General features: G+C 36.5%; 2 protein-coding genes across 2 annotated transcripts; one reads left to right on the plus strand and one right to left on the minus strand.

The window, feature by feature from the left end:
• LOC104724242 lies at positions 13,023 to 14,019 on the plus strand. Its single transcript, XM_010442707.2, has one exon. The coding sequence runs from the start codon at positions 13,309 to 13,311 to the stop codon at positions 13,678 to 13,680; it is 372 nt and encodes a 123-aa protein (XP_010441009.1). The 5' UTR covers positions 13,023 to 13,308; the 3' UTR covers positions 13,681 to 14,019.
• LOC104728327 lies at positions 15,807 to 17,451 on the minus strand. The gene is made up of 2 exons (XM_010447321.1): positions 17,414 to 17,451; positions 15,807 to 16,722 (listed from the first exon to the last, which is right to left on the minus strand). The coding sequence occupies exons 1-2, from the start codon at positions 17,449 to 17,451 to the stop codon at positions 15,807 to 15,809; spliced, it is 954 nt and encodes a 317-aa protein (XP_010445623.1).

Below are 19,520 nucleotides of genomic sequence, written 5' to 3' on the forward strand. Positions count from 1 at the left end.
GTGACAAATAAAATTTTGAAGAAGCATCAATTGCTTGAAACTGGAAAATAAGATAGTTTCTTTTTTTAATAATTATTTTTTTTTAAATGAATGTAAAAATTTATTCATCAAAAAAACTTTTGCTTTACAACTAGTGTAACAGAGCTTTAAGATAGAAAAGTCACATTTTGGAGACTACATTATGTTCTAGTTGAAAACCAGAGTGTTAGGATATCTGCATATTGTTTGTGTCCTGAATTCAAGAGGAGTAGGAGCCGATTTCTGATGGTCTTGTCGATGATTTTCGCAAGTCGAGTTGCAAGGCGTGGGTCTTCACCATGCTTACGGTTGTTTCGCTCTTGCCATAGTGTGTGGACCGTAACCTGGAGGGTGTATCGCAAAAATAACAAAGGGGTCTTGCCAAGCGTAGAGCCTGAGATGAGGTCTTGATCTCTTCCCAGTCCGATGTAACGTAGATGCCAAGAAACCCAGAGGATAACTTACTCCAAATCTGCTGAGAGTATTGGCATTGGAAGAAGAGATGATTTCTTGTTTCCAGTGGGGCATTGCATAAAGAGCAAGACAAATCTACTGACGGGTTCCACTTCAACATTCGGTCACCTGTGGAGAGTCTTGATTCAGAAGCATTGTGGCTTGATTCAGAGGCACATAAGAAGCTTGAATGATAAAAATATTTTTTTTCCTTTAAAAATAAAATAAAAAAATAAAAAGATGAAACACTTAACTTAGAGTGAAAGATCTATAATGATAAAATAAAAAAAGAAGTATTTCACTTAGATTTAGAGGTCTAAGATGGTAGACTTGAATAAAAAAAAGCTCGATGGCTTAGATTCAAATGGTTCATGATGAACTTGAATGTGGAAGCATTTGGCTCAACAAAAAATAAAATAAAATGAGTTTGATCGTTAGATCTACACTCGGGAGCAAACCTGTTCTGATACCATGTTAGAGATTGACGAGAGTTTAGAAATGGAAGAATTAGTATTTTAACTCTCATTAATGATTACAATAAATTACATATGCTTATATAGGGAATAGAATAAAAAGCTAATTAACCTATTTTTTATATATAAAGATATATTAATTATTAACAAATATACTCTAGAAATATTCTAGACATTCTTATACTTCTACAACAGTCACTTATCTTCTCAATGAAGTTGGTGTTTCCTCTGTCTCGCATCAGGTAGTTTAGTGTGATAATGTTGGTGTTCAGTATTAATGATTTTCTGTTCTGACTTGATCATACCATTCATCGCTTCCTTTGACCTGTAAGTGCATTAAATTGAATAAAAAATTTCAAAAGCAAATGGTGTCCTCAAAAACTCAACTTCCTCTCACTGATACATGCACACAGAAGCAGACGTACTGTACTATTTACTGAACAAAACGAATCTCACTAGCTACAATCATCTCACAACATATACTTGTATACATTTATATATAACAGACATCTGCCACCTGACGGGATTGAATATGGATCTTATCCTACTTTCTCGTGTCAGATCGTATCACACCTTACCTTACATATAGCTCGAATATGGATTGTAAGTTTGTATGTTCCAAGTTCGGTTCAAATCAAACACCCTCGGCGCAAAAAGTACTTAAACAAGGTGACTACCGGACTAAATATTCTACGTACATGCGTTGCGATGTACAAGTCCTTCGAGTAATCCTTTGCGCTCTCATATTACATATTATATCAACAAGTGGTATCACTAGAAGTGCTTTAACATTGCTTTTTAAAAAAAAAATTATTTTAGTTTTATTATGATCAAGCCGCCCATTTTTTAGCTTAAATAAATGAAATCTTTTTGCTATACAAAAAATGAAAAAACAGGAATGTTCCCATTGAGCATTAGATATTGACTAAATGGAAATCAAAACAGGGGAATTAAGGGGATTATTTACAGTAATAAGGAGTGGGAAGATTATAAGAAGAGGAGAACTCCTACATCCACAGCCACTGACATAACGAAAATGAACTCCTACATCCACAGCCACTGATCCTATTGTTGCTGATGCGTGGAGGATGAGAGTGGAACATAACTTCCAATCTCTCAGATGTCCTAAGGTGTTTTGGGTGGACATAACGGTCTACAACCTGACTGGTGATGCTCAGTTATGGTGGAGAGCAGTTGCTGCTAGGAGAGTGCAGAGAGAGATGTCTGGGGCTAACTTCGTCATGGAGTTCAACCGCAAGTATTTTTATTGAAAGGCACTAGATCGGTTGGAGTTGCAGTTCCTTCAGCTATCTCAGGGGACTCGGTCAGTGCGGGAGCTTGACTTGGAGTTCAGTCGACTTCTGATGTGTGGGGGTCGGGCGATGGAGTCTGAGGAGGCTCGGATCATAAGTTTTTTGAGGGCCCTTCGTGATGATTTGAAGGTTCACTGTGGAGGGCGGAGTTATGCTACGCGTGTAGAGGTGGTTGAGCCTGCAGCAGAGATTGAGGAGGACATCCGGGCACGATCAGTGACAGTTAGTCCAACAGTTCAGGAAGGCTCAGCATTCAGGAAGTTCTGGCAAGGGCGGCATACCTGCGCAAGGAACCAAGAGGAAGTGGGAGGCTACGCAGCGGCCAAGTGGTGCAGGGTGCTTCGGGTTTGGGAGCATGGATCACAAGGTTGCTAGTAGTCCCCAGAGGAGTGCTCCGACGGCAGCGGTTTGTGTATGCTATCATTGCAGGGAGCCTGGACACATCAAGCCCAAGTGTCCTAAGTTGCAGCAGATGGCAGTGGCAGCGGTGCAACATGTAGTACAGCCGGGAGTGCAGCAGGTGGCACGGATTGAGCAGGTGCCACGGGTGTACACAACTGTAGAGACTGGTGGAACCAGTGCCAGGGCGATCACAGGGACATTGTTGGTGGGCGGGTTTAAGTTCCATGTTATGTTTGATTCTGTAGCTACTCATAGCTTCATTACTCCGGAGTGTGCAGAGAATGCTTATATCAGAGGCCATCCCGGAGAGCAAGCGGGAGTTGTCATAGTTGCGGGAGGCAAGTTTCTGAGAGTTATTGGTTGGACGAGGGGTGTGGATATTCAGATCGCAGGGGAGTCGTGTCCAGCGGATTTGCTTATCAGTCTAGTGGAGCTGTATGATGTTATCGTGGGTATGGATTAGTTGCATCGTCATAAGGTTCATATTGATTGTTACGGGGATAGAGTGGAGTTTGAGTGTCCAAGAGGGAAGTTGGTTTTTGAGGGAGTCATGTCATCGACGACATCCTGTTTTATTTTAAGAGTCCTGAGGAGCATGCAGTGCATTTAAGGGCAGTTTTGGAGAAGATGCGGGAGCAGAAGTTGTTTTCTAAGTTGAGCAAGTTTAGTTTCTGGCAGCGTGAGATGGGTTTTATGGGTCACATTGTGTTTGCAGTGATTGGCCTAGACCGCAGAATGCCACGGAGATCAGGAGTTTCCTTGGATTGGCAGGTTATTACAGAAGGTTTGTTCAGGGCTTTGCAAGCAAGGCACGTCCGATGACTAAGTTGACAGGGAAGGATATTTCTTTTGTTTGGTCACAGGAGTGCAAGGAGGGTTTTGCAAGCCTGAAAGAAATGTTGACTACTACGCCTGTGTTGGCATTGCTAGAGCAGGGAGAACCCTATGTGGTTTATACCGATGCATCCAGAGTTGGTTTAGGGTGTGTGTTGATGCAGGATTGGAAGGTGATTGCCTACGCTTCGCGGTAGTTGCGGAAGCATGAGGACAACTATCCTACTCATGGCTTGGATATGGTTGTTGTAGTTTTTGCCCTGAAGATTTGGAGATCTTATCTGTATGGTGCAAAGGTACAGGTATTTACCGATCATAAGAGCCTGAAGTACATATTCACTCAGCCCGAGCTAAATTTGAGGCAGAGGCGGTGGATGGAGCTTGTGGCAGATTATGATTTGGAGATAGCCTACTACCCTAGTAAGGCTAACTTGGTTGTAGATGCTCTGAGTCGGAAGCGGGCGGCTTCAGCTCAGGAACAGGATATGGAGTCTCTGGTAGGAGAGATCAATGCGTTGAGTCTGTGTGTTGTTTCGCAGGAGCCGTTAGGATTGGTGGTGGCTGACAGAGTAGATCTTTTGAGCTGGGTGCGGTTAGCTCAGGAGAAAGACTTGGGGCTGGTGAATGCCTCTAAGGATGTTGATTCAGAGTATCAGGTCTCAGCTAATGGTACTATTTTTGTGCACGGGCGGATTTTTGTGCCTAAGAATGAGAAGTTGAAACAGAAGATTTTGATAGAGGCTCATGCAAGCATGTTTTCTATTCATCCAGTAGAGACTAAGATGTACCGTGATCTCAAGAGGTACTATCACTGGATCGGGATGAAGAAGGATGTAGCTAGTTGGGTCGCGAGGTGTGATGTGTGTCAGCTAGTGAAGGCTGAGAATCAGGTCCCAGGTGGGTTACTGAAGAGTCTTCCCATTCCAGAGTGGAAGTGGGATATGATTACTATGGCTTTCGTGGTGGGTTTGCCAGTGTCTTGGAATTTTGATGCTATTTGGGTCATTGTGGACCGGTTGACTAAGTCGGCACATTTTCTGGCCATTAAGAAGACTGATGGAGCAGCGGTCTTGGCTAAGAAAAATGTGAAGGAGATATTCAGGTTGCATGGGGTGCCAGCGAGTATTGTGTCTGATAGGGATTCCAAGTTTTCGGTGTGATGGAGAGTGTTTCACGCAGAGATGGGCACTAAGGTACATATGAGTACAGCTTATCATGCCCAGACAAATGGGCAGTCATAGAGGACGATCCAGACGTTGGAGGATTTGCTGAGGATGTGTGCGTTGGATTGGGGTGGCCATTGGGCAGATCACCTGAGCTTGGTAGAGTTTGCTTACAACAACAGCTATCAGGCGAGTATTAGGATAGCTCCTTATGAGGCGTTGTATGGGAGGCCATGTCGTACACTGTTATGCTGGACTCAGGTGGGGGCAAGTTTTGTTCAAGAGACCTCAGAGAAGATTCGGTTCTCAAGCTGAACATGAAAGAGGTTCAGGATCGACAGAGGAGTTATGCCGATAAGAGGAAGAGAGATCTTGAGTTTCAGGTGGGAGACAGAGTGTACATCAAGATGGCCATGTTGCGGCGTCTGAACAGGTCATTGGCATAAACTAAGTTGAGTCTGAGGGATACGGGTCCGTTCAGAGTGATTGAGCTGGTGGGACTAGTAGCATATAGGCTGGAGTTGCCTGAGGTTATGTGTGCGTTCCACAAGGTTTTCCATGTGTCTATGTTGCGGAAATGTCTCCGTGAGGATGATCAGTTGTTGGCTAAGATTCCTGAGGATCTTCAGCCTAACATGACCTTGGAAGCGAGACCAGTGAGGGTCCTCGAGAGGAGAATCAAGGAACTTCGGAAGAAGAAGAATCCTTTGATGAGAGTCCTATGGGACTGTGATGGTGTTGCGGAGCAGATTTGGGAGCCAGAGGCGAGGATGAAAGCAAGGTTTAAGAAGTGGTTTGAGAAGCAGACCGCGACTTGAGCTTGTCTAGCCTGGTCCTAGTTGTAGTCCATGGCTAAAGCGGCAGTGGAGTATTCCAGCCCATCTCTCTTATTACTTGGTCGCTTAGGGGTGGTTGGTTGTGCGACTAAGTAACGAGATGAGGTGGTGTTCGGGATACAAAATTCTGCGAGGCAGTGGTCAAAGAAGGAAAATTCCTGATTTAGAAGTTGCTAAAAGTGGAAAGTTCTAAAACAATGAAAAGTTTTAGGTGAGTTAGAATTTTTCCATTTTTGGTAGTTGTGAGCCTTGGTGGGGCTAGTGTGGCCTTCGTGGCAGACTGTTGAGTCATTGTGCCCGTGTGTGGCGGTCTTTCGAGACATTGTGTGGCCTTTGTGGCGGGCTGTTTAGCCATTGTGCAGCCTTTGTAGCGGGCTGTTTAGCCATTGTGTGGCCTTTATGGCGGGCTGTTTAATTAGTCAATTGTGTGGCCTTTGTGGTGGGCTGTTTAGCCTATGTTGCCTGTTTAGGCGGTCCTTTAGGATATGTTGTCTTCGTGACGATCCTTCGGGATGTGTGTCCTGTTTAGGCAATCATTTGGGATGTATAGTCTTCGTGAAGGTCCTTCGGAACAAGTGGTCTTCGTGACAGTCCTTCGGGACAAGTGGTCTTTGTGACGGTCCTTCGGGACAAGTTCTCTTTATGACGGTCCTATTTAGGACATTGTTTGGCCTTGGTGGCGGTCCTGTTTAGGACATTTGTTTGGCTTTTGTGGCTGTCCTGTTTAGGACATTTGTTTGGCCTTTGTGGCGGCCTTTGTGACATTTTGATGATCCTTGTGTGGTCATGAGGTATTCCAGTGAGGGGATATGTGGTTGGTAGGACATTATGTTGTTTTACGCGAGCAACGAGAAGGAACCCTAGATAGGGATAGGGCTCAGGCGTGGTCAGAATTATTTGCTCGCGACTCTTGGAGGACTCTAGTTCTCCTAGTACTGTCATATTCTGAGACTTTGTGGCTTGAGAGTATGGTTGGTATATCGACTTCGGATGACGATTTGGGGGCGTGCTGTAGGGTGGCAACCCGAGAGACGAATATTGGACTTCCTTATATATTATGGCATGCAGGCCTAGGCCCGATGAGAAGCCAACATTATGGCATGCAGGTTTCGGCTTGATGAGGAGCCAATAAAAACTCAAGGTCGAGACCTATGAGTAAAGAAAAGTCCAAAATTCGAGAGAAAATAATGCCTGGAACGTGATTTTATCGCCTAGAGGTGACCTTCCTAGATCGATCGGAGGAGTGCAGGCCATGGAGACGGTTGCACGGGAGTACTTGGCTGATGGTTGTTCGAGATTCGAGGACGAATCTATGTTGGTGGGGGAGAATTATATATTATGGCTGATGGTTGTTCAAGATTCGAGGACGAATCTATGTCGGTTTGCGCGAGCAATTTTAAGTTAAATGCTTCGTTTTGGGTTACGAAACCCTTGAGCGGTTTATAAAATGGGGTTTGTCGTGTTGTGGCTGAGTTTTAGCCACTTTTGAGGGAAAAGAAGTTCTTCAGAGTTCTTAAGCTTTTGAGGACGGCACAGATTGACTTAGAAGCATCGGTCGATGCTATGTGAAGGCGTTGGTCGATGCAATTAGGGATATCGTGCAATGTCGAGCATGCGTCGGTCGATGCAGTGTGTGTGTCGGTCGTTGCAAGTGTACCTTGCATCGATTGATGCAAGCTTGTGTCGGTCGATGCAACCCAGTTGGTGTCGGTCGATGCATGGGTTGGCGTCGGTCGATGCAGAGTCCTGGTTTGTTATTGTTTGGTTATTGATTGTTGGTTGATGGTTAGAGATGTCTCTATTGCTTGTGTGTATAACCCAGTAGATGGGAGGATTGCCTTACTGAGTGTTTATAAAATACTCATGCATCTCAATTTGTGTTTGTGGTGCAGGTAAAGGCAAAGTGTGATCGTGCAATCAAGGCAATGAAGAGAAAGATGTTCTAGTGACTCGATTGGTTGTTGTCTGGCATCTGTTAGGTTGCTAGAGTTAGGTCCTAGAATGTTATGAAATATTATTGGTCATTATTGGTTTATTGGTATTGGTTATTTCCGATGTTGATTGTTTGTGGTTAGGTGGCTAGTGGGTATGTGACCAATAGCTTAGATAATTAGATTATTATTATTATATTATTATGCTTAGATAATTAGATTATTATTATTATTATTACTGTTATATTTACTTATTAAACAAAAAACGGATCGGTCGTTTCAACCACTGTTCAGCTATTTCCACAGCCTTTTTTGCCATTCAGAACTCTAGTTAATTATATCTCATGTCATTTTCTCTCTTTTTCTTGATTTTTCAAATAATTGTTAATATATTCTTTTTTTTAGAAAACTTCCTAGATACAAAAAAAATCTATAGTTTTTTCTTTACAATTTGATATGAATTTTTTAAATAATTTTTAAATATATTATTTACATATTTTGTATACGTTCATATTTATAAGTGTACAGATATTTATACACCTTATTAATTGTACAGATGTTTGTATACATTATTAGGTGTACAGATGTAATTTTTACAAAACCATTGCAGTACAGACATCTGAAACCCTAAGAATCATACAAATTATATCTATACACTTAATAATTGTATAGACATATGTACACTTTAATATTGTGTACGGATATATGTACACTTTAATATTGTGTACAGATATATGTATACTTACGGATACAAAATTTATTAATTAACATTATCAAATAAAAAATGCATATTATATTGTAAAAAAATATTTATTTTTATATATCTAAAAAATTTTAGAAAACAAATTTTAATTAACCAATATTTAATTTTTTAGATTATATGGAATATAATAAAAAAAGAAAAGAAAAAAAAACTCTTTTAGGCCCACATAATCACTCTACTCCTAGGAACTCTGCCGGTATACAAAGAGAGAGAGACATAGAGAGTCGTCGCCGGTTTCGCTCTGCCTCTCCAGTTGCCCTTCCGGCGCCGGAGAGGGCTTTGCCCTTTTTAGATTTTCTTCCTCTTTGTATTTTCTTTCTGTCTCCCGCTCCTTGTTATATTGTCGCCGTCGGTTGGGTGCCTCTCGAAGGTGGTGGTGGTTCCGGTGATTCCTCGACGCGTGAAGAGAAGATTCGGCGGGTGGAGGTTGCTGGTGAAGGCTCTGGTGCAGACATTGGAGGACAGCGTCGAATCTCGGCCAGATATGGTGGATCTGGGGTGGTGACTTTGTTTGCTGTCTTATCACTGCGGTTTGTGGGCTTCACAGAGCAGTGAGGGCTGAAGCTTTTCTTCAACGAGCTTCAGTGGTCGGGTTTGGGTTCTTCTTCAAATCTTACCTCTCATTCCAGCCACGGCGGTGTCCTGCAGCAAGGAGTGGTGTCGTTTTTGGTTTTCAGTCCGACCAAGATGTGGTGTATGTCTCGTAACTTGACAGAAGTGATGTTACCACTTTGAACTTGCACTGTGAGGTGATGATATGCTAATCTGTGCTCCAATTTTTAATCTTTAGATGATTAGCATTCTGGTTATTGTATAGTTAGTTCGGAGAACCATCTATTTTGCCGGTTATTATAGCTTCATGACTCTTGGTAGGGTCAGTCGGATGTATTGTCCGTTTTACGGATAGGACCGGAACAGTGAAAGCCGGAGAGACCAAGATTTTCAGATAATGTGCCTCTGGGTGTTGAAGCTTTGAGACAAGTTCTACACGTCGACCATAAGGATCTCGTAGCTGGGATTTGATTTTTTTTCAGGGTTGGTTTAGGCCTTCTCTGTGTTAGTAGTTGTTCTCGTGTCATTAGGTCAATTTAGGTGGTTTAAGAGATGATTTCACTTCGAGTCGTGGTGTGCTATCTATCTCGTTGTGGTTAAAAAATGCATTGGTTCTCGATTAGATAGCGTTGGATCCGCCTAGTGTTCCAGGGTTGTACTTGATCAACCACTGCATTTGTTTTTTGGTCCAAATCTTTAGAGGTGAATGTAATGTGTCTTTGATTTGGTTGTATCATTTTGGTTAATGAAAAGTTGATGTTAAACCAAAAAAAAAAATCACTCTACTCCTTCCCACTCTCTTTCACTCTCCTCTTTCTTCTCCATAATTCTCGACTATGCTTGTAATCTTCTCTCAATCACTATATCACATCCAAGTTTCCACCCAAGTTTCTATCTCTTCATACATCTCTAACATCACCCTATTTTTCCAATTGTAAATAGTGAATGTATGTTTTTCATAATTATGTTTGAAAAATGTACTAAATTAGATTTTAACTCGCGTACACCGTGGGGAAATGTTTTTGTAATTATTAAAAAAATGTTGTAATTTTGTGTTTATTTTGATTAATAGATTCTACAGTTTTGGTTAGATTATATTTTTTTGTTGGTTTAGAGTATGTTTTTGTAGTTATTTAGGTTGTATATTTTTTTTGTTGGATTGCTCGTTTTAGAACAAATAATATGTGACATATACCTAGATAAATATTATATAATAAATCATTTTGATATTTTATTATTTTATATATAAATTGTATCTTTAAATTTTTTATACTTTTTGGTATTTAAAACCGATGGTAGTATCTATAAATTATTGATATTTTAAATTTATATCATAATCCGTCCTATAATATTTTTTTTAAATGTTAACTATAATATTTTAAATCATTTTTAAAATATGTTTGAAGTCTTGTTTAGTGTGGAAAAGCAATGACTTTTTGTCTGGTAAGTTATGTTTGTTTCTGCGCTGGAGAAAATCATTTGGATAGCTCTTACTTTTTTCTGGTATGTGGTTGATATATGCAAAAATATATTGTAAATAAAAAGGTAATATAGATTTGATAGTCCAATAGATAACTTAGCTTCAATAAAGCACATATAAATAGTTATTGGATACGTTTATTGGTTATAAATTCAGTTTCATAGTCATGTTTACCATTACAATGGCTGACCTACATTTCAAAAATGACCCCAGCTATAGTTACGTTAAAAAAGATAGGCTCTTCTGAAAATTATAATTGGAAAAGCATAATAAAACGATTTAGTAAATTAACGACAAAAAACAAAAGAAAACAAAAAGGATTTGGTTAAGATAACTTTACATAATAAGATATGTTTATACAACATCTTTGTTCTCATACAACACAATTAAATACTGGTGTTTTGGTGTTTCTGTGCTTACCTTTCTTCTAGTTTTACCACATAAATGCACCACATAGCTTGTATTTATAAACAGGAGATCCATCATCTATGATCTTTGTAAGCTGATGAAAATAGAAATGTGTTAAAACAAACAAAGATTATGTTTTAAAAAAGGGATTACTAATAAGAGACCCACTTTTTCATTTAGGATTGTAAGGTCGCACATCACGGAGAAAAGAAAAAATAGCAGCCATTGCGAGGAGAACAGATTTATGTTTTTCTGTATGTTGTTGGTTTGTCGTGTTTGGTGATGATAATTGCCGTGTAGGTGTAGAATATTTATATGGTCCTTAGTAGGTCGATTATGATAAGCAAGTAAGCAAGTAATTATTGTTGTTAGCAACTAATTAGGGATGAAAGATTTTTTAATCTGCTTGATTAAAGAATATGCTAGGAATCAGGCATTAATAACTTTGTTTCTTTGTTTTGATTTTCTACAAGTATTGGAGGGAAAAGATCTTTGAGATGGAATTTTAAAATTGAATGTGTAGAGTAATTAGATGTTAACCGTGATTAGGTTGTTTCCAAAATCGGTGGAATTAGAGATATTATGGAGAGTGGTCGCAAATATTGGTGGTGATATTTGCTATTTTGGAAAATAATTATTTGTTTAAAGAATATTTATTGATTAGTTGTTAGGTTGTTTCCAAAAAGAAAGAAGTTAGAGATTTGTGAAAAAGGAATATAGCAAATCGCCAAATCTCATAGTAATAGTTGGTTTTGTAATTTTTTATTTTATTTTTAAAAACATAATGGCATATTTGTAAATAAGTGTTAATTTCAAGATTTATTTTATAAATATCTCAAAAAATGTATATATAGATTGCTAACAACCCCTATTATCAAAAAATAATTTGCTTCCATATACAAACCAACAGACTATCTATACAGAGCCAAACTACCCAAAAGCTAAGATCGGTTAGTTTCTCCCAAATTTTTTTAGTAACAAAAGAATTAATAAAATATAAAATAATAATTTTTTATTGTAAAAATTTCTCAAAACAAAAAATAAAGTTCATGAAAGATTCTGAAATGAGAAACTTTTTTAATTTTTATGAAAAACTTTCATAATAAAAATATTATATTATATTTTATTAGTATTTCTTTAGGTGAGAAACTTTTGTGAAAAACCCCGATGCACTTACTCTAAGGAAAAATTTATCCTTCTTTTTACGTTTCAAATATTACTTCAAATTTCTGAACTGGACCTTGCATCTACAGAAAGCCAAACCAATATGTTGTCCAAACAGAACCACACAAGAAAGAAAAAATGATATAGCAAGATTGGAAAGCTGCCGAAGGTTATAATCTTGATTGGGTAATAGAATTAATTAAATCTTGACTATATGAGACTATGTGTGCATAAACTGTGTTTTATAAACTCTTTATATTCTCTTCTATCTAATGGAAAAATTAGTCGACAGGAAAAAAAAAATTATCTATATAATATAGAAAATTCGAATTATTGATACCACTACTTCCATGGATATGATTTTTCTGAATAGAATTAACTTTATTTCTGCTATTGAACCTAAATTATCATAAAATCAACCAATAATTAGATCAAAGAAAGAGGACACCGACTCATCATCCCCGTAAAAGACAAACGAATGCAAACAAATATAGCACACAAATGTGGACATCTATTTGTACCTAAGTCCGTTGCATATGAGAACATCTTCATTTAAATCTTGAAACACATTAAATATCCCGTTCGAAACTACTTTAAAGTAAAGTAAATTATTAAATAACGTTAACTAACTCTTTTTTTTTTGTGACTAAAAAATAATGCAGTCTTTCTGTTTCTATTGCTCAAGGTAACAATAATATCATTTACCCTTTCCTTAACATTTTAATAATCTTTCCTCAAATTAGTGGAATGTTTGTAATTTTTGTGTGTTTGGGGATATTATTTAAAAACAATACATATATTTGTTTTTTTTTCTTTGGAGAATTGTCCATATAATTGTGTGTATATATATATTTTTTTTAATAGAAGGTTGTAAAATGATGACGTTAGCTCAGAAAGAAGATAAAAAGTGGCATTATCCTAACATGTTATAGAACATGGGTTTGATCTAACGTACCAATCTTCAGGAAGGTTCGTGTTTGGTTTCGTATACAGAGAATTTGAAGTGTAAAGATACATTCCCCTCATGCTATAATGTAAACCTAAAATGGCCTCACCCTCATTATGGTCACACCCATTTAATAGTTATTGATATGTATATATAACATAGGTAATGTTATTTTTTCAGAAGGGTGTAGTGTTATGAGGCGAAAGAAACATCAACTTTTTAAAATTAATTTTCTCAACTACCGTTGTATTGGTGAACCTAATTAATCGAGCCATTAAGAGAAGACAACACATAAACAAATAGAAAGAAACAAAAAAATTCACATAAAAGAACAATTATTCTTTTTCGAATCGTGTCGGATATAGCTTTCAATGTTAGAACATAAGCTGTCCTTACAGCAATAAAATAACAGTAAAAACATACGAGCAGCCTTATTATTCCCACCACATGCACATATATACATAAGAGTCGTATTCCTAGCAAACGCACAACTACAGCTCTAAGAAACAAACCTCTCTCCCTCGCTCTCTCTCTCTCTTTCTCTCATCAAGATTAGGGTTCTTGAGTTCTTGATGGAGAAGGAAGAATGCAGCAGTAGTGAATCCGGTTGGACGACTTATATTTCGTCACCAATTGAAGTAGATGAAGAGGAGGTCGTGGACCAGGACTATCAAGAAGTGTATAACATCTATAACTACTTCAGCAAAGGCGAAACTGAAGAAGAGAGGAACAAAGATAGCGATGATTCAATGGCCTCAGACGCTTCGTCTGGACCAAATTATCATCAGCGCTATCACCAAAAGAACAAGGCGTTGGATTTGAAGGACGGGAAAAATGAAGGTAATAATACTAAGAGTAAAAATGATGACAAAAAAAGTAGTAACTCATACAAGAAAAAAGAGAAGAAAAAGAGAGAAAATAAGAGTACCTATAGAATGAAGTGATTGAACATTGTATATTTATGTTATAATATGTAATTAGTGTTTGTATATTGGGATATATTATTATTTCCTATTTTATTTGAGGTTTTTTTATGCCTCAAGGATAGGAAGGTGATTCATTTATTTTTTAAAAGTATGTGGGGTGTGTTGATTGATTAATGTCTATATTGTTGTTCATGATATTGATTACTTATTCTTTAATTTGTGAATCAATGTTTCTCAAAGAGAGAAACTCTCCGGTTTGTTGATCAATATCACTCTGTATTTTATTAATTAAATATCTAAAAGATTTTAGCCCATTGTAGATTCAGAAATGTTATTGATTTTGTACTTTGTAAACTATTTTCTTTCGACTTGGTTACCTTACCAATACGATTTGCATTAGATTTAATTTACATGCATGTTCATACGAAAAATAATTAATATTCAATAAAACGAAAAAAAATCTTAACCATACACCACTTCGAAGTTCAAGATTTAAGTTTATGAACTCAATTTCAACTAGAAGATCATTATCAACAAATAATATTAAACAGACAATGAGAGACACTCAAAGATAGTAATTGATAATTATGATGATATTGATTGATAATGATGATGATGATGATGATGATGATGACGACGACGTGTTAAAATGTAGTCATGAATAATATGTACAAATGATAAGAGAAGAGAAGGCATGTGTAGTGAGGTGTGTTTCCAGAGACAAGTTTCAATTATTGTCATATTGGGGCTTTATGTGTTTTGCCCAAAACTCTCTGAAAACCTTGTGGTGATATGAATAGTTTTGGGTGTAAAGAGAAAATGGATCCACCGCATACACATGCAACCAACATGGGAACTCTTCCTCAAAAATTCAATATTTAATAATTATCACATAAAATATTTCACAAATTGAAGCAAAAAAAAAATGCCTTTTATTTTTTTGTCTAGATGCCAGAAATTATATGCTTCACCAATCATTATTTGGTAATCCGAATAATCCAAGTACTTCCGGATTAAAAAATTCTTGTGCTTGTTGTGTGATGAAATTTTAAATAGTACGTTTTAAGTTCGCATGCATATATTTTCTTTGCCTCAGTATTAGTATATATTACGTACACTTTACAGAAGATATTACTTAGGAGAAATCTGAATCTACAGCTAATGTTTAAAGAGATTTCGTTCGTATTTTTCAAAAAATATATGCAACTTCTTAATCAAAAATGAGTGCTGATTTTTTTTCCAATTAGGAAACCAATATTTGGCTATGATTTTAGAGAACTAAAATTTGGGCCTGCCTAATTTAATTAATTAGATTACTATTAGGCTTAGGATTAGATGATACTATATAATTCTTAAAAATTTGTGTAACATAGATGAGAAGAAAAACAGATATATGCATGTCAAACTTTATTCTTTAGAATGTTCGGAGAAATATATAGATCTGTCACTTAAAATCTAGCTGGATGTTCGCGTCTAGCGAATTCGAGATCTTACAACAGTACATGTCTTTTTGTGTTTGTTTGGGAAATCCGAAATCCTACAATGAGTTTTCTTTTTTCTTCTTTAAACTAAAATTTTGCAAAGGTGTTCTAGACTCGTTTATTCAAGATTTTTATGGTAGAGAAATAATTTGGTGATCGGAATACTAATGAAATTAGGATAGTTTAGAAATACTAATTTTAAAATCTTGTGGTGATTTTTGTATTGAAGGTTTCTCGTTGCATCATTTATGCGTTGTTTTCTAACATAAATCAAGCATTCCGCACAAACGTGAACCATTAAAAAAAATGGGAAAATTACCGTTGTATGAACCATTAAAAAATGCATAAAAATAAATGAGATACAATAATTATACGTGAAAAATGTGAGGTGTAAAACAATATGATCATATTCCGCTCAAAAGTATATTTATACTCCGTTACACAACCACGTCTTCCCTATTTCCGCATAACAAATCTAGGGACTAAGGCTGTACTTGTATGAAGCAATTTCTTTTTTTTTTTTTGCTAAAACGTTAATATCATATATACGAAAGATTCGGTATTACAGATGATATAAGACCTGCAGGTTACTCCCTGGAAAAAAAAAAGAAAAAAAATAAGGAGTAACTAAAATTCAAGCTCAAAAACACAAATTTTGTTCTCTTATCTAAACCACAATGTGAACAGGTTCCTAAACTTCCTCCTTTCCTTTCGGGCTGCAATAGTGTTTGTGATTTGGCGGTCAATATCCTTGAAGAGATTGAGTGGCGGTATGGTTGTATGGTTGTGGATGCGGTTGTTCCTCTCTCTCCATACACTATAGACGATTGTCTGAGTTAACAGAAGTCGAAGAGTGGATGGTGATGTAGGGTTGCTCCCTTTTGCCCAAGATAGAAGTGAACTCCAACTAGAGAATTGAGAGCTTTGCTGACTTAGTCTTCGCAGACCCAAAGTCCAAATAACTTGAGTGAACGTGCAGTGAAGGAACAGATGATCTCTAGTCTCTACAGCTGCAGAACAGAGACAGCAGGTGTCCGATACTTGTAATCCCCATGAAGCAAGTCTTGCCATCGTTGGAAGTCTATTTAGGTTTGTCACCCAGAAATTGAAAGCATGTTTTGGCGTTGATCCTTTAAACCACACAAGCTCTGCCCAATCTTTGTCTAAATCTCGTGGTCTTAAGACCTCCCAGGTTTTACTAGCAGAGAATTTCTCAGTTGATTGTCCATCTATCCCCCACTCATAGGTGTCTTCTTGCGTAGAGTGACTTGGTAATTCAATAGTTGATAGATAGATTTGCAGAGATACATCAAGATCTGAGCGTGGGATGGCGAGTACCCAGCCTTCCATGTTACAAGCATCTCTTACTCTTGAGTTTAGAGGTATTCTCAATCGACGAGGACCCTCTGCACCTAGACAATCAATCAAGGGACTCAAAGGTGTCCATTTGTCAAAGCAGAACCAAGCCGTTGAACCGTTTCCAATATTGCAAGAGATGAAATGCTTTGCCAAGCTTCTTAGCTTAAGTAAAGCTTTCCAGAACCAAGAGTCATAATGCTTTTCCTTGATCTCCCAGAAACTGCAGACATCGGTAATGAAGCAATTTCCAATACAAGATAACACTACAAGAGATCAATTCAGTACTGTAGAAATAAGCAGTTCCAAACAACAGTAAGTTCATTATGATTCCGGTCACCAAATTAAATAACCACCGTACAAACCTTAGATAAAAGAGGTAAGAACATCTCTACGAAATTTCAGCTATAATCGAAAAGAACTTACCGTTAGATTTTTCTAACACTCAAGATCTATATATCCAAACACAAACAAACAGACACACCAAAACCAATATTTTTTCAAACCAACCGTTCGAACGCAAATCTCACCGTTTAATCACAAGACAACTGAGTGATAAGAGAAATGTATTACGTTGAATAGTACTGAGAAATTTTACAAATGAAAGTTGTGAGTTTGTGACATTGAAATGCTAATATATTCCTTCTTTCTTATCTGTAGTTTACATTTCTGACTTTATGTTTTTGTGATATATAGTGTAGAAGAAGTGTGGTTTATCACCACCCGGTTAATCCATAATAAACCAACACACACCAAATTCGACCGGATATATTAGTGGTCCGGTCCATTAAGCCATTAGTTAGAACTTAGAACAAGACGTCAAAATGCAACCACCTCGGTTGATATACTAAGTCGGCCACCGACTTGGAGGACACTTGAAGAATCAAGCCAAATCTATAGAAGAAATTCACTACATCAAGGAAGATGGAATGTATAACACCCCGTCCGTCATTTTTAGTGGATTCTATGTCCATTCCTAATCTATGGGTCCATCTTTGTTTAGTGGACCTTACGTTCACTCCCGCTCCAAAGGATATTAATATTTGATGGCCGGTTTGCAAACGTTTGGGAGATTTTAAATACTTGTTTACCGACCCTATAAATCACCACATGATTTTTCTTTTGTCTTGTCTTTATTCACACAGTTCCGACAATTACTTTTTGGAAGGTCACCCATCCTCGAACTACTCTAACATAAACACGCTTAACTCTGAAGTTCTCTCAAGACCATTGATCAAAAAGATAATTAAGTGAACTTTGGTGACATAAATGACTAAATAAATTCTTTTAAAACTCTTCGTTTTTACGAAGTGTTACAGAATAATTCCATAATAAAATAAGAAAACTACACATATTGGAAGTTAGGATTCCAGCATAAAAATATGGCACAAGAAGGCTAGAAGCAACTAACTCTTAGACCACTTGCATTGGTTGTCTCTTACCAAGTTTCTTATTAACAAAAGAAATAACAAAATATAAAATAATAATTTTTTATCGTAAAAGTTTTTCAAAAGAAAGTTTCTCAAAGAATCTCCTTCTCACCTTTTATGAAAAATATATATATATAGTATAATAATTTTTTAATAAGAAACCACTAGCTTTTTCCGTTCGCGGAAGTTAGAAATTCTTGTAAACAATTGTCAAGCTATTTCTTGAATCAATAAAGAACTATTTCAAATTATTTTGCTTGTGTTTAATCTTCCGGTTTACCGTCCGTGCAGATTGACCTGGCACACATAGGATGCTTCCATATGTAATGCAATTTACCTTTACAAATGGATGACAAAAATTGCTGTGTTATAAATACTCGAAGAAGAAAATCATACATTATTAAAACGAGAAAAGATTGTGTTAAGGTTTACAAAATTTTAACTCAAAACTAATTATTGACGATTGGTGTAATTTTCCATGTCTTTTATCTATTATTTTAGGGTTTAGAGCATCTCTATCCCTTATCTTTATAATAAAATGTCTTCAAATTAAAAAAAAAATAATAAATAAAAAATATTACTTAAAATGGGTTTGGTGTATTAAAATTTAGGACATCGTTAGACAATGATGTCGTAAGTTTAAAAACATCAAACTCATTCAAGTAATAATTTTCGTTATTTATTATTATTATTTTAACTTTAAGACATCTTTTCTCAAAGATAAGAGATGGAGATGATTTTACAATTTCAATGTGAAACCTTAAAGAGCCATCAGCAATAATGATTTTTATCACTATATCTTGAAATTAATATAATCCTACTTGGTGTACAAAAAAAAAATATAATCCTACTTTATGACTTGGTAATAAATCTTTTTCTTAGACCATTAAGTATATATAAAAAGAAAAAAAAAAGAGGGCTCTATTCTACTAAATTAGGTTCCAGTGGCCTCTATATCAAAATAAAGTAGTGAAGAATTCCTTAAATATTAGTTAAGATGTCTTTTTTATGGATCTGATTGGTAACATAGCCAAAGTTGTAAGCTGTTACGGAATAGTGCAAAGGTGTAAGAAAGAGCTGTACGTGAAAGCTGTACAAAAAAAGCTAGAATAAAGCTTTTAATAAAGTTTTTGGTAAAGTTTTTGTGATTGGTAAAAATTCAAAACTGTACCACTTATAATACTTTGTTTTTGTTCACCAATCACTACCTACATTATTTAAGGTCTTTTTTAAAATGATATGGGATCCGAAAGAGACTCCATTGGATTTATTTGATTTATTTTTCACCACTTTTATTGGAGAGATTATGCTAAAGAGACTCTATTGGAGATGCCCTAAGACACCAGCGCAGCAACGCTGTAAAAGTTTCCTTAAAAAAGAATTTTTTCAAATTATATATATATATATATATTTATTTATTTATTATCTTTTATTAATGATAATCACTAAAAAGTTGACAGCGGTTTATATTTGCTGACAAAGGTTGTTTTCATAAACAAATAAAGAAAGGATTCTCTTCTTTCTCCCCTTTTCTTATTATTATATTAATTTATATTAGCAACAGAGTTAACATTTTTTTTTTTTTTTTTTT

This window comes from Camelina sativa, chromosome 11 (assembly GCF_000633955.1).
Source record: "Camelina sativa cultivar DH55 chromosome 11, Cs, whole genome shotgun sequence".
NCBI classification, from domain to species: domain Eukaryota; kingdom Viridiplantae; phylum Streptophyta; class Magnoliopsida; order Brassicales; family Brassicaceae; genus Camelina; species Camelina sativa.

Excerpts from the sequence above, each read along its gene's own strand:
- LOC104724242 (XM_010442707.2), top strand. The coding sequence starts at position 13,309 with ATGGAGAAGGAAGAATGCAGCAGTAGTGAATCCGGTTGGACGACTTAT.
- LOC104728327 (XM_010447321.1), bottom strand. The coding sequence starts at position 17,451 with ATGACGGACGGGGTGTTATACATTCCATCTTCCTTGAT. Across the intron at positions 16,723-17,413 it reads TACATTCCATCTTCCTTGAT|TTTCTGGGAGATCAAGGAAA; the intron begins GTAGTGAATTTC and ends CGATGTCTGCAG.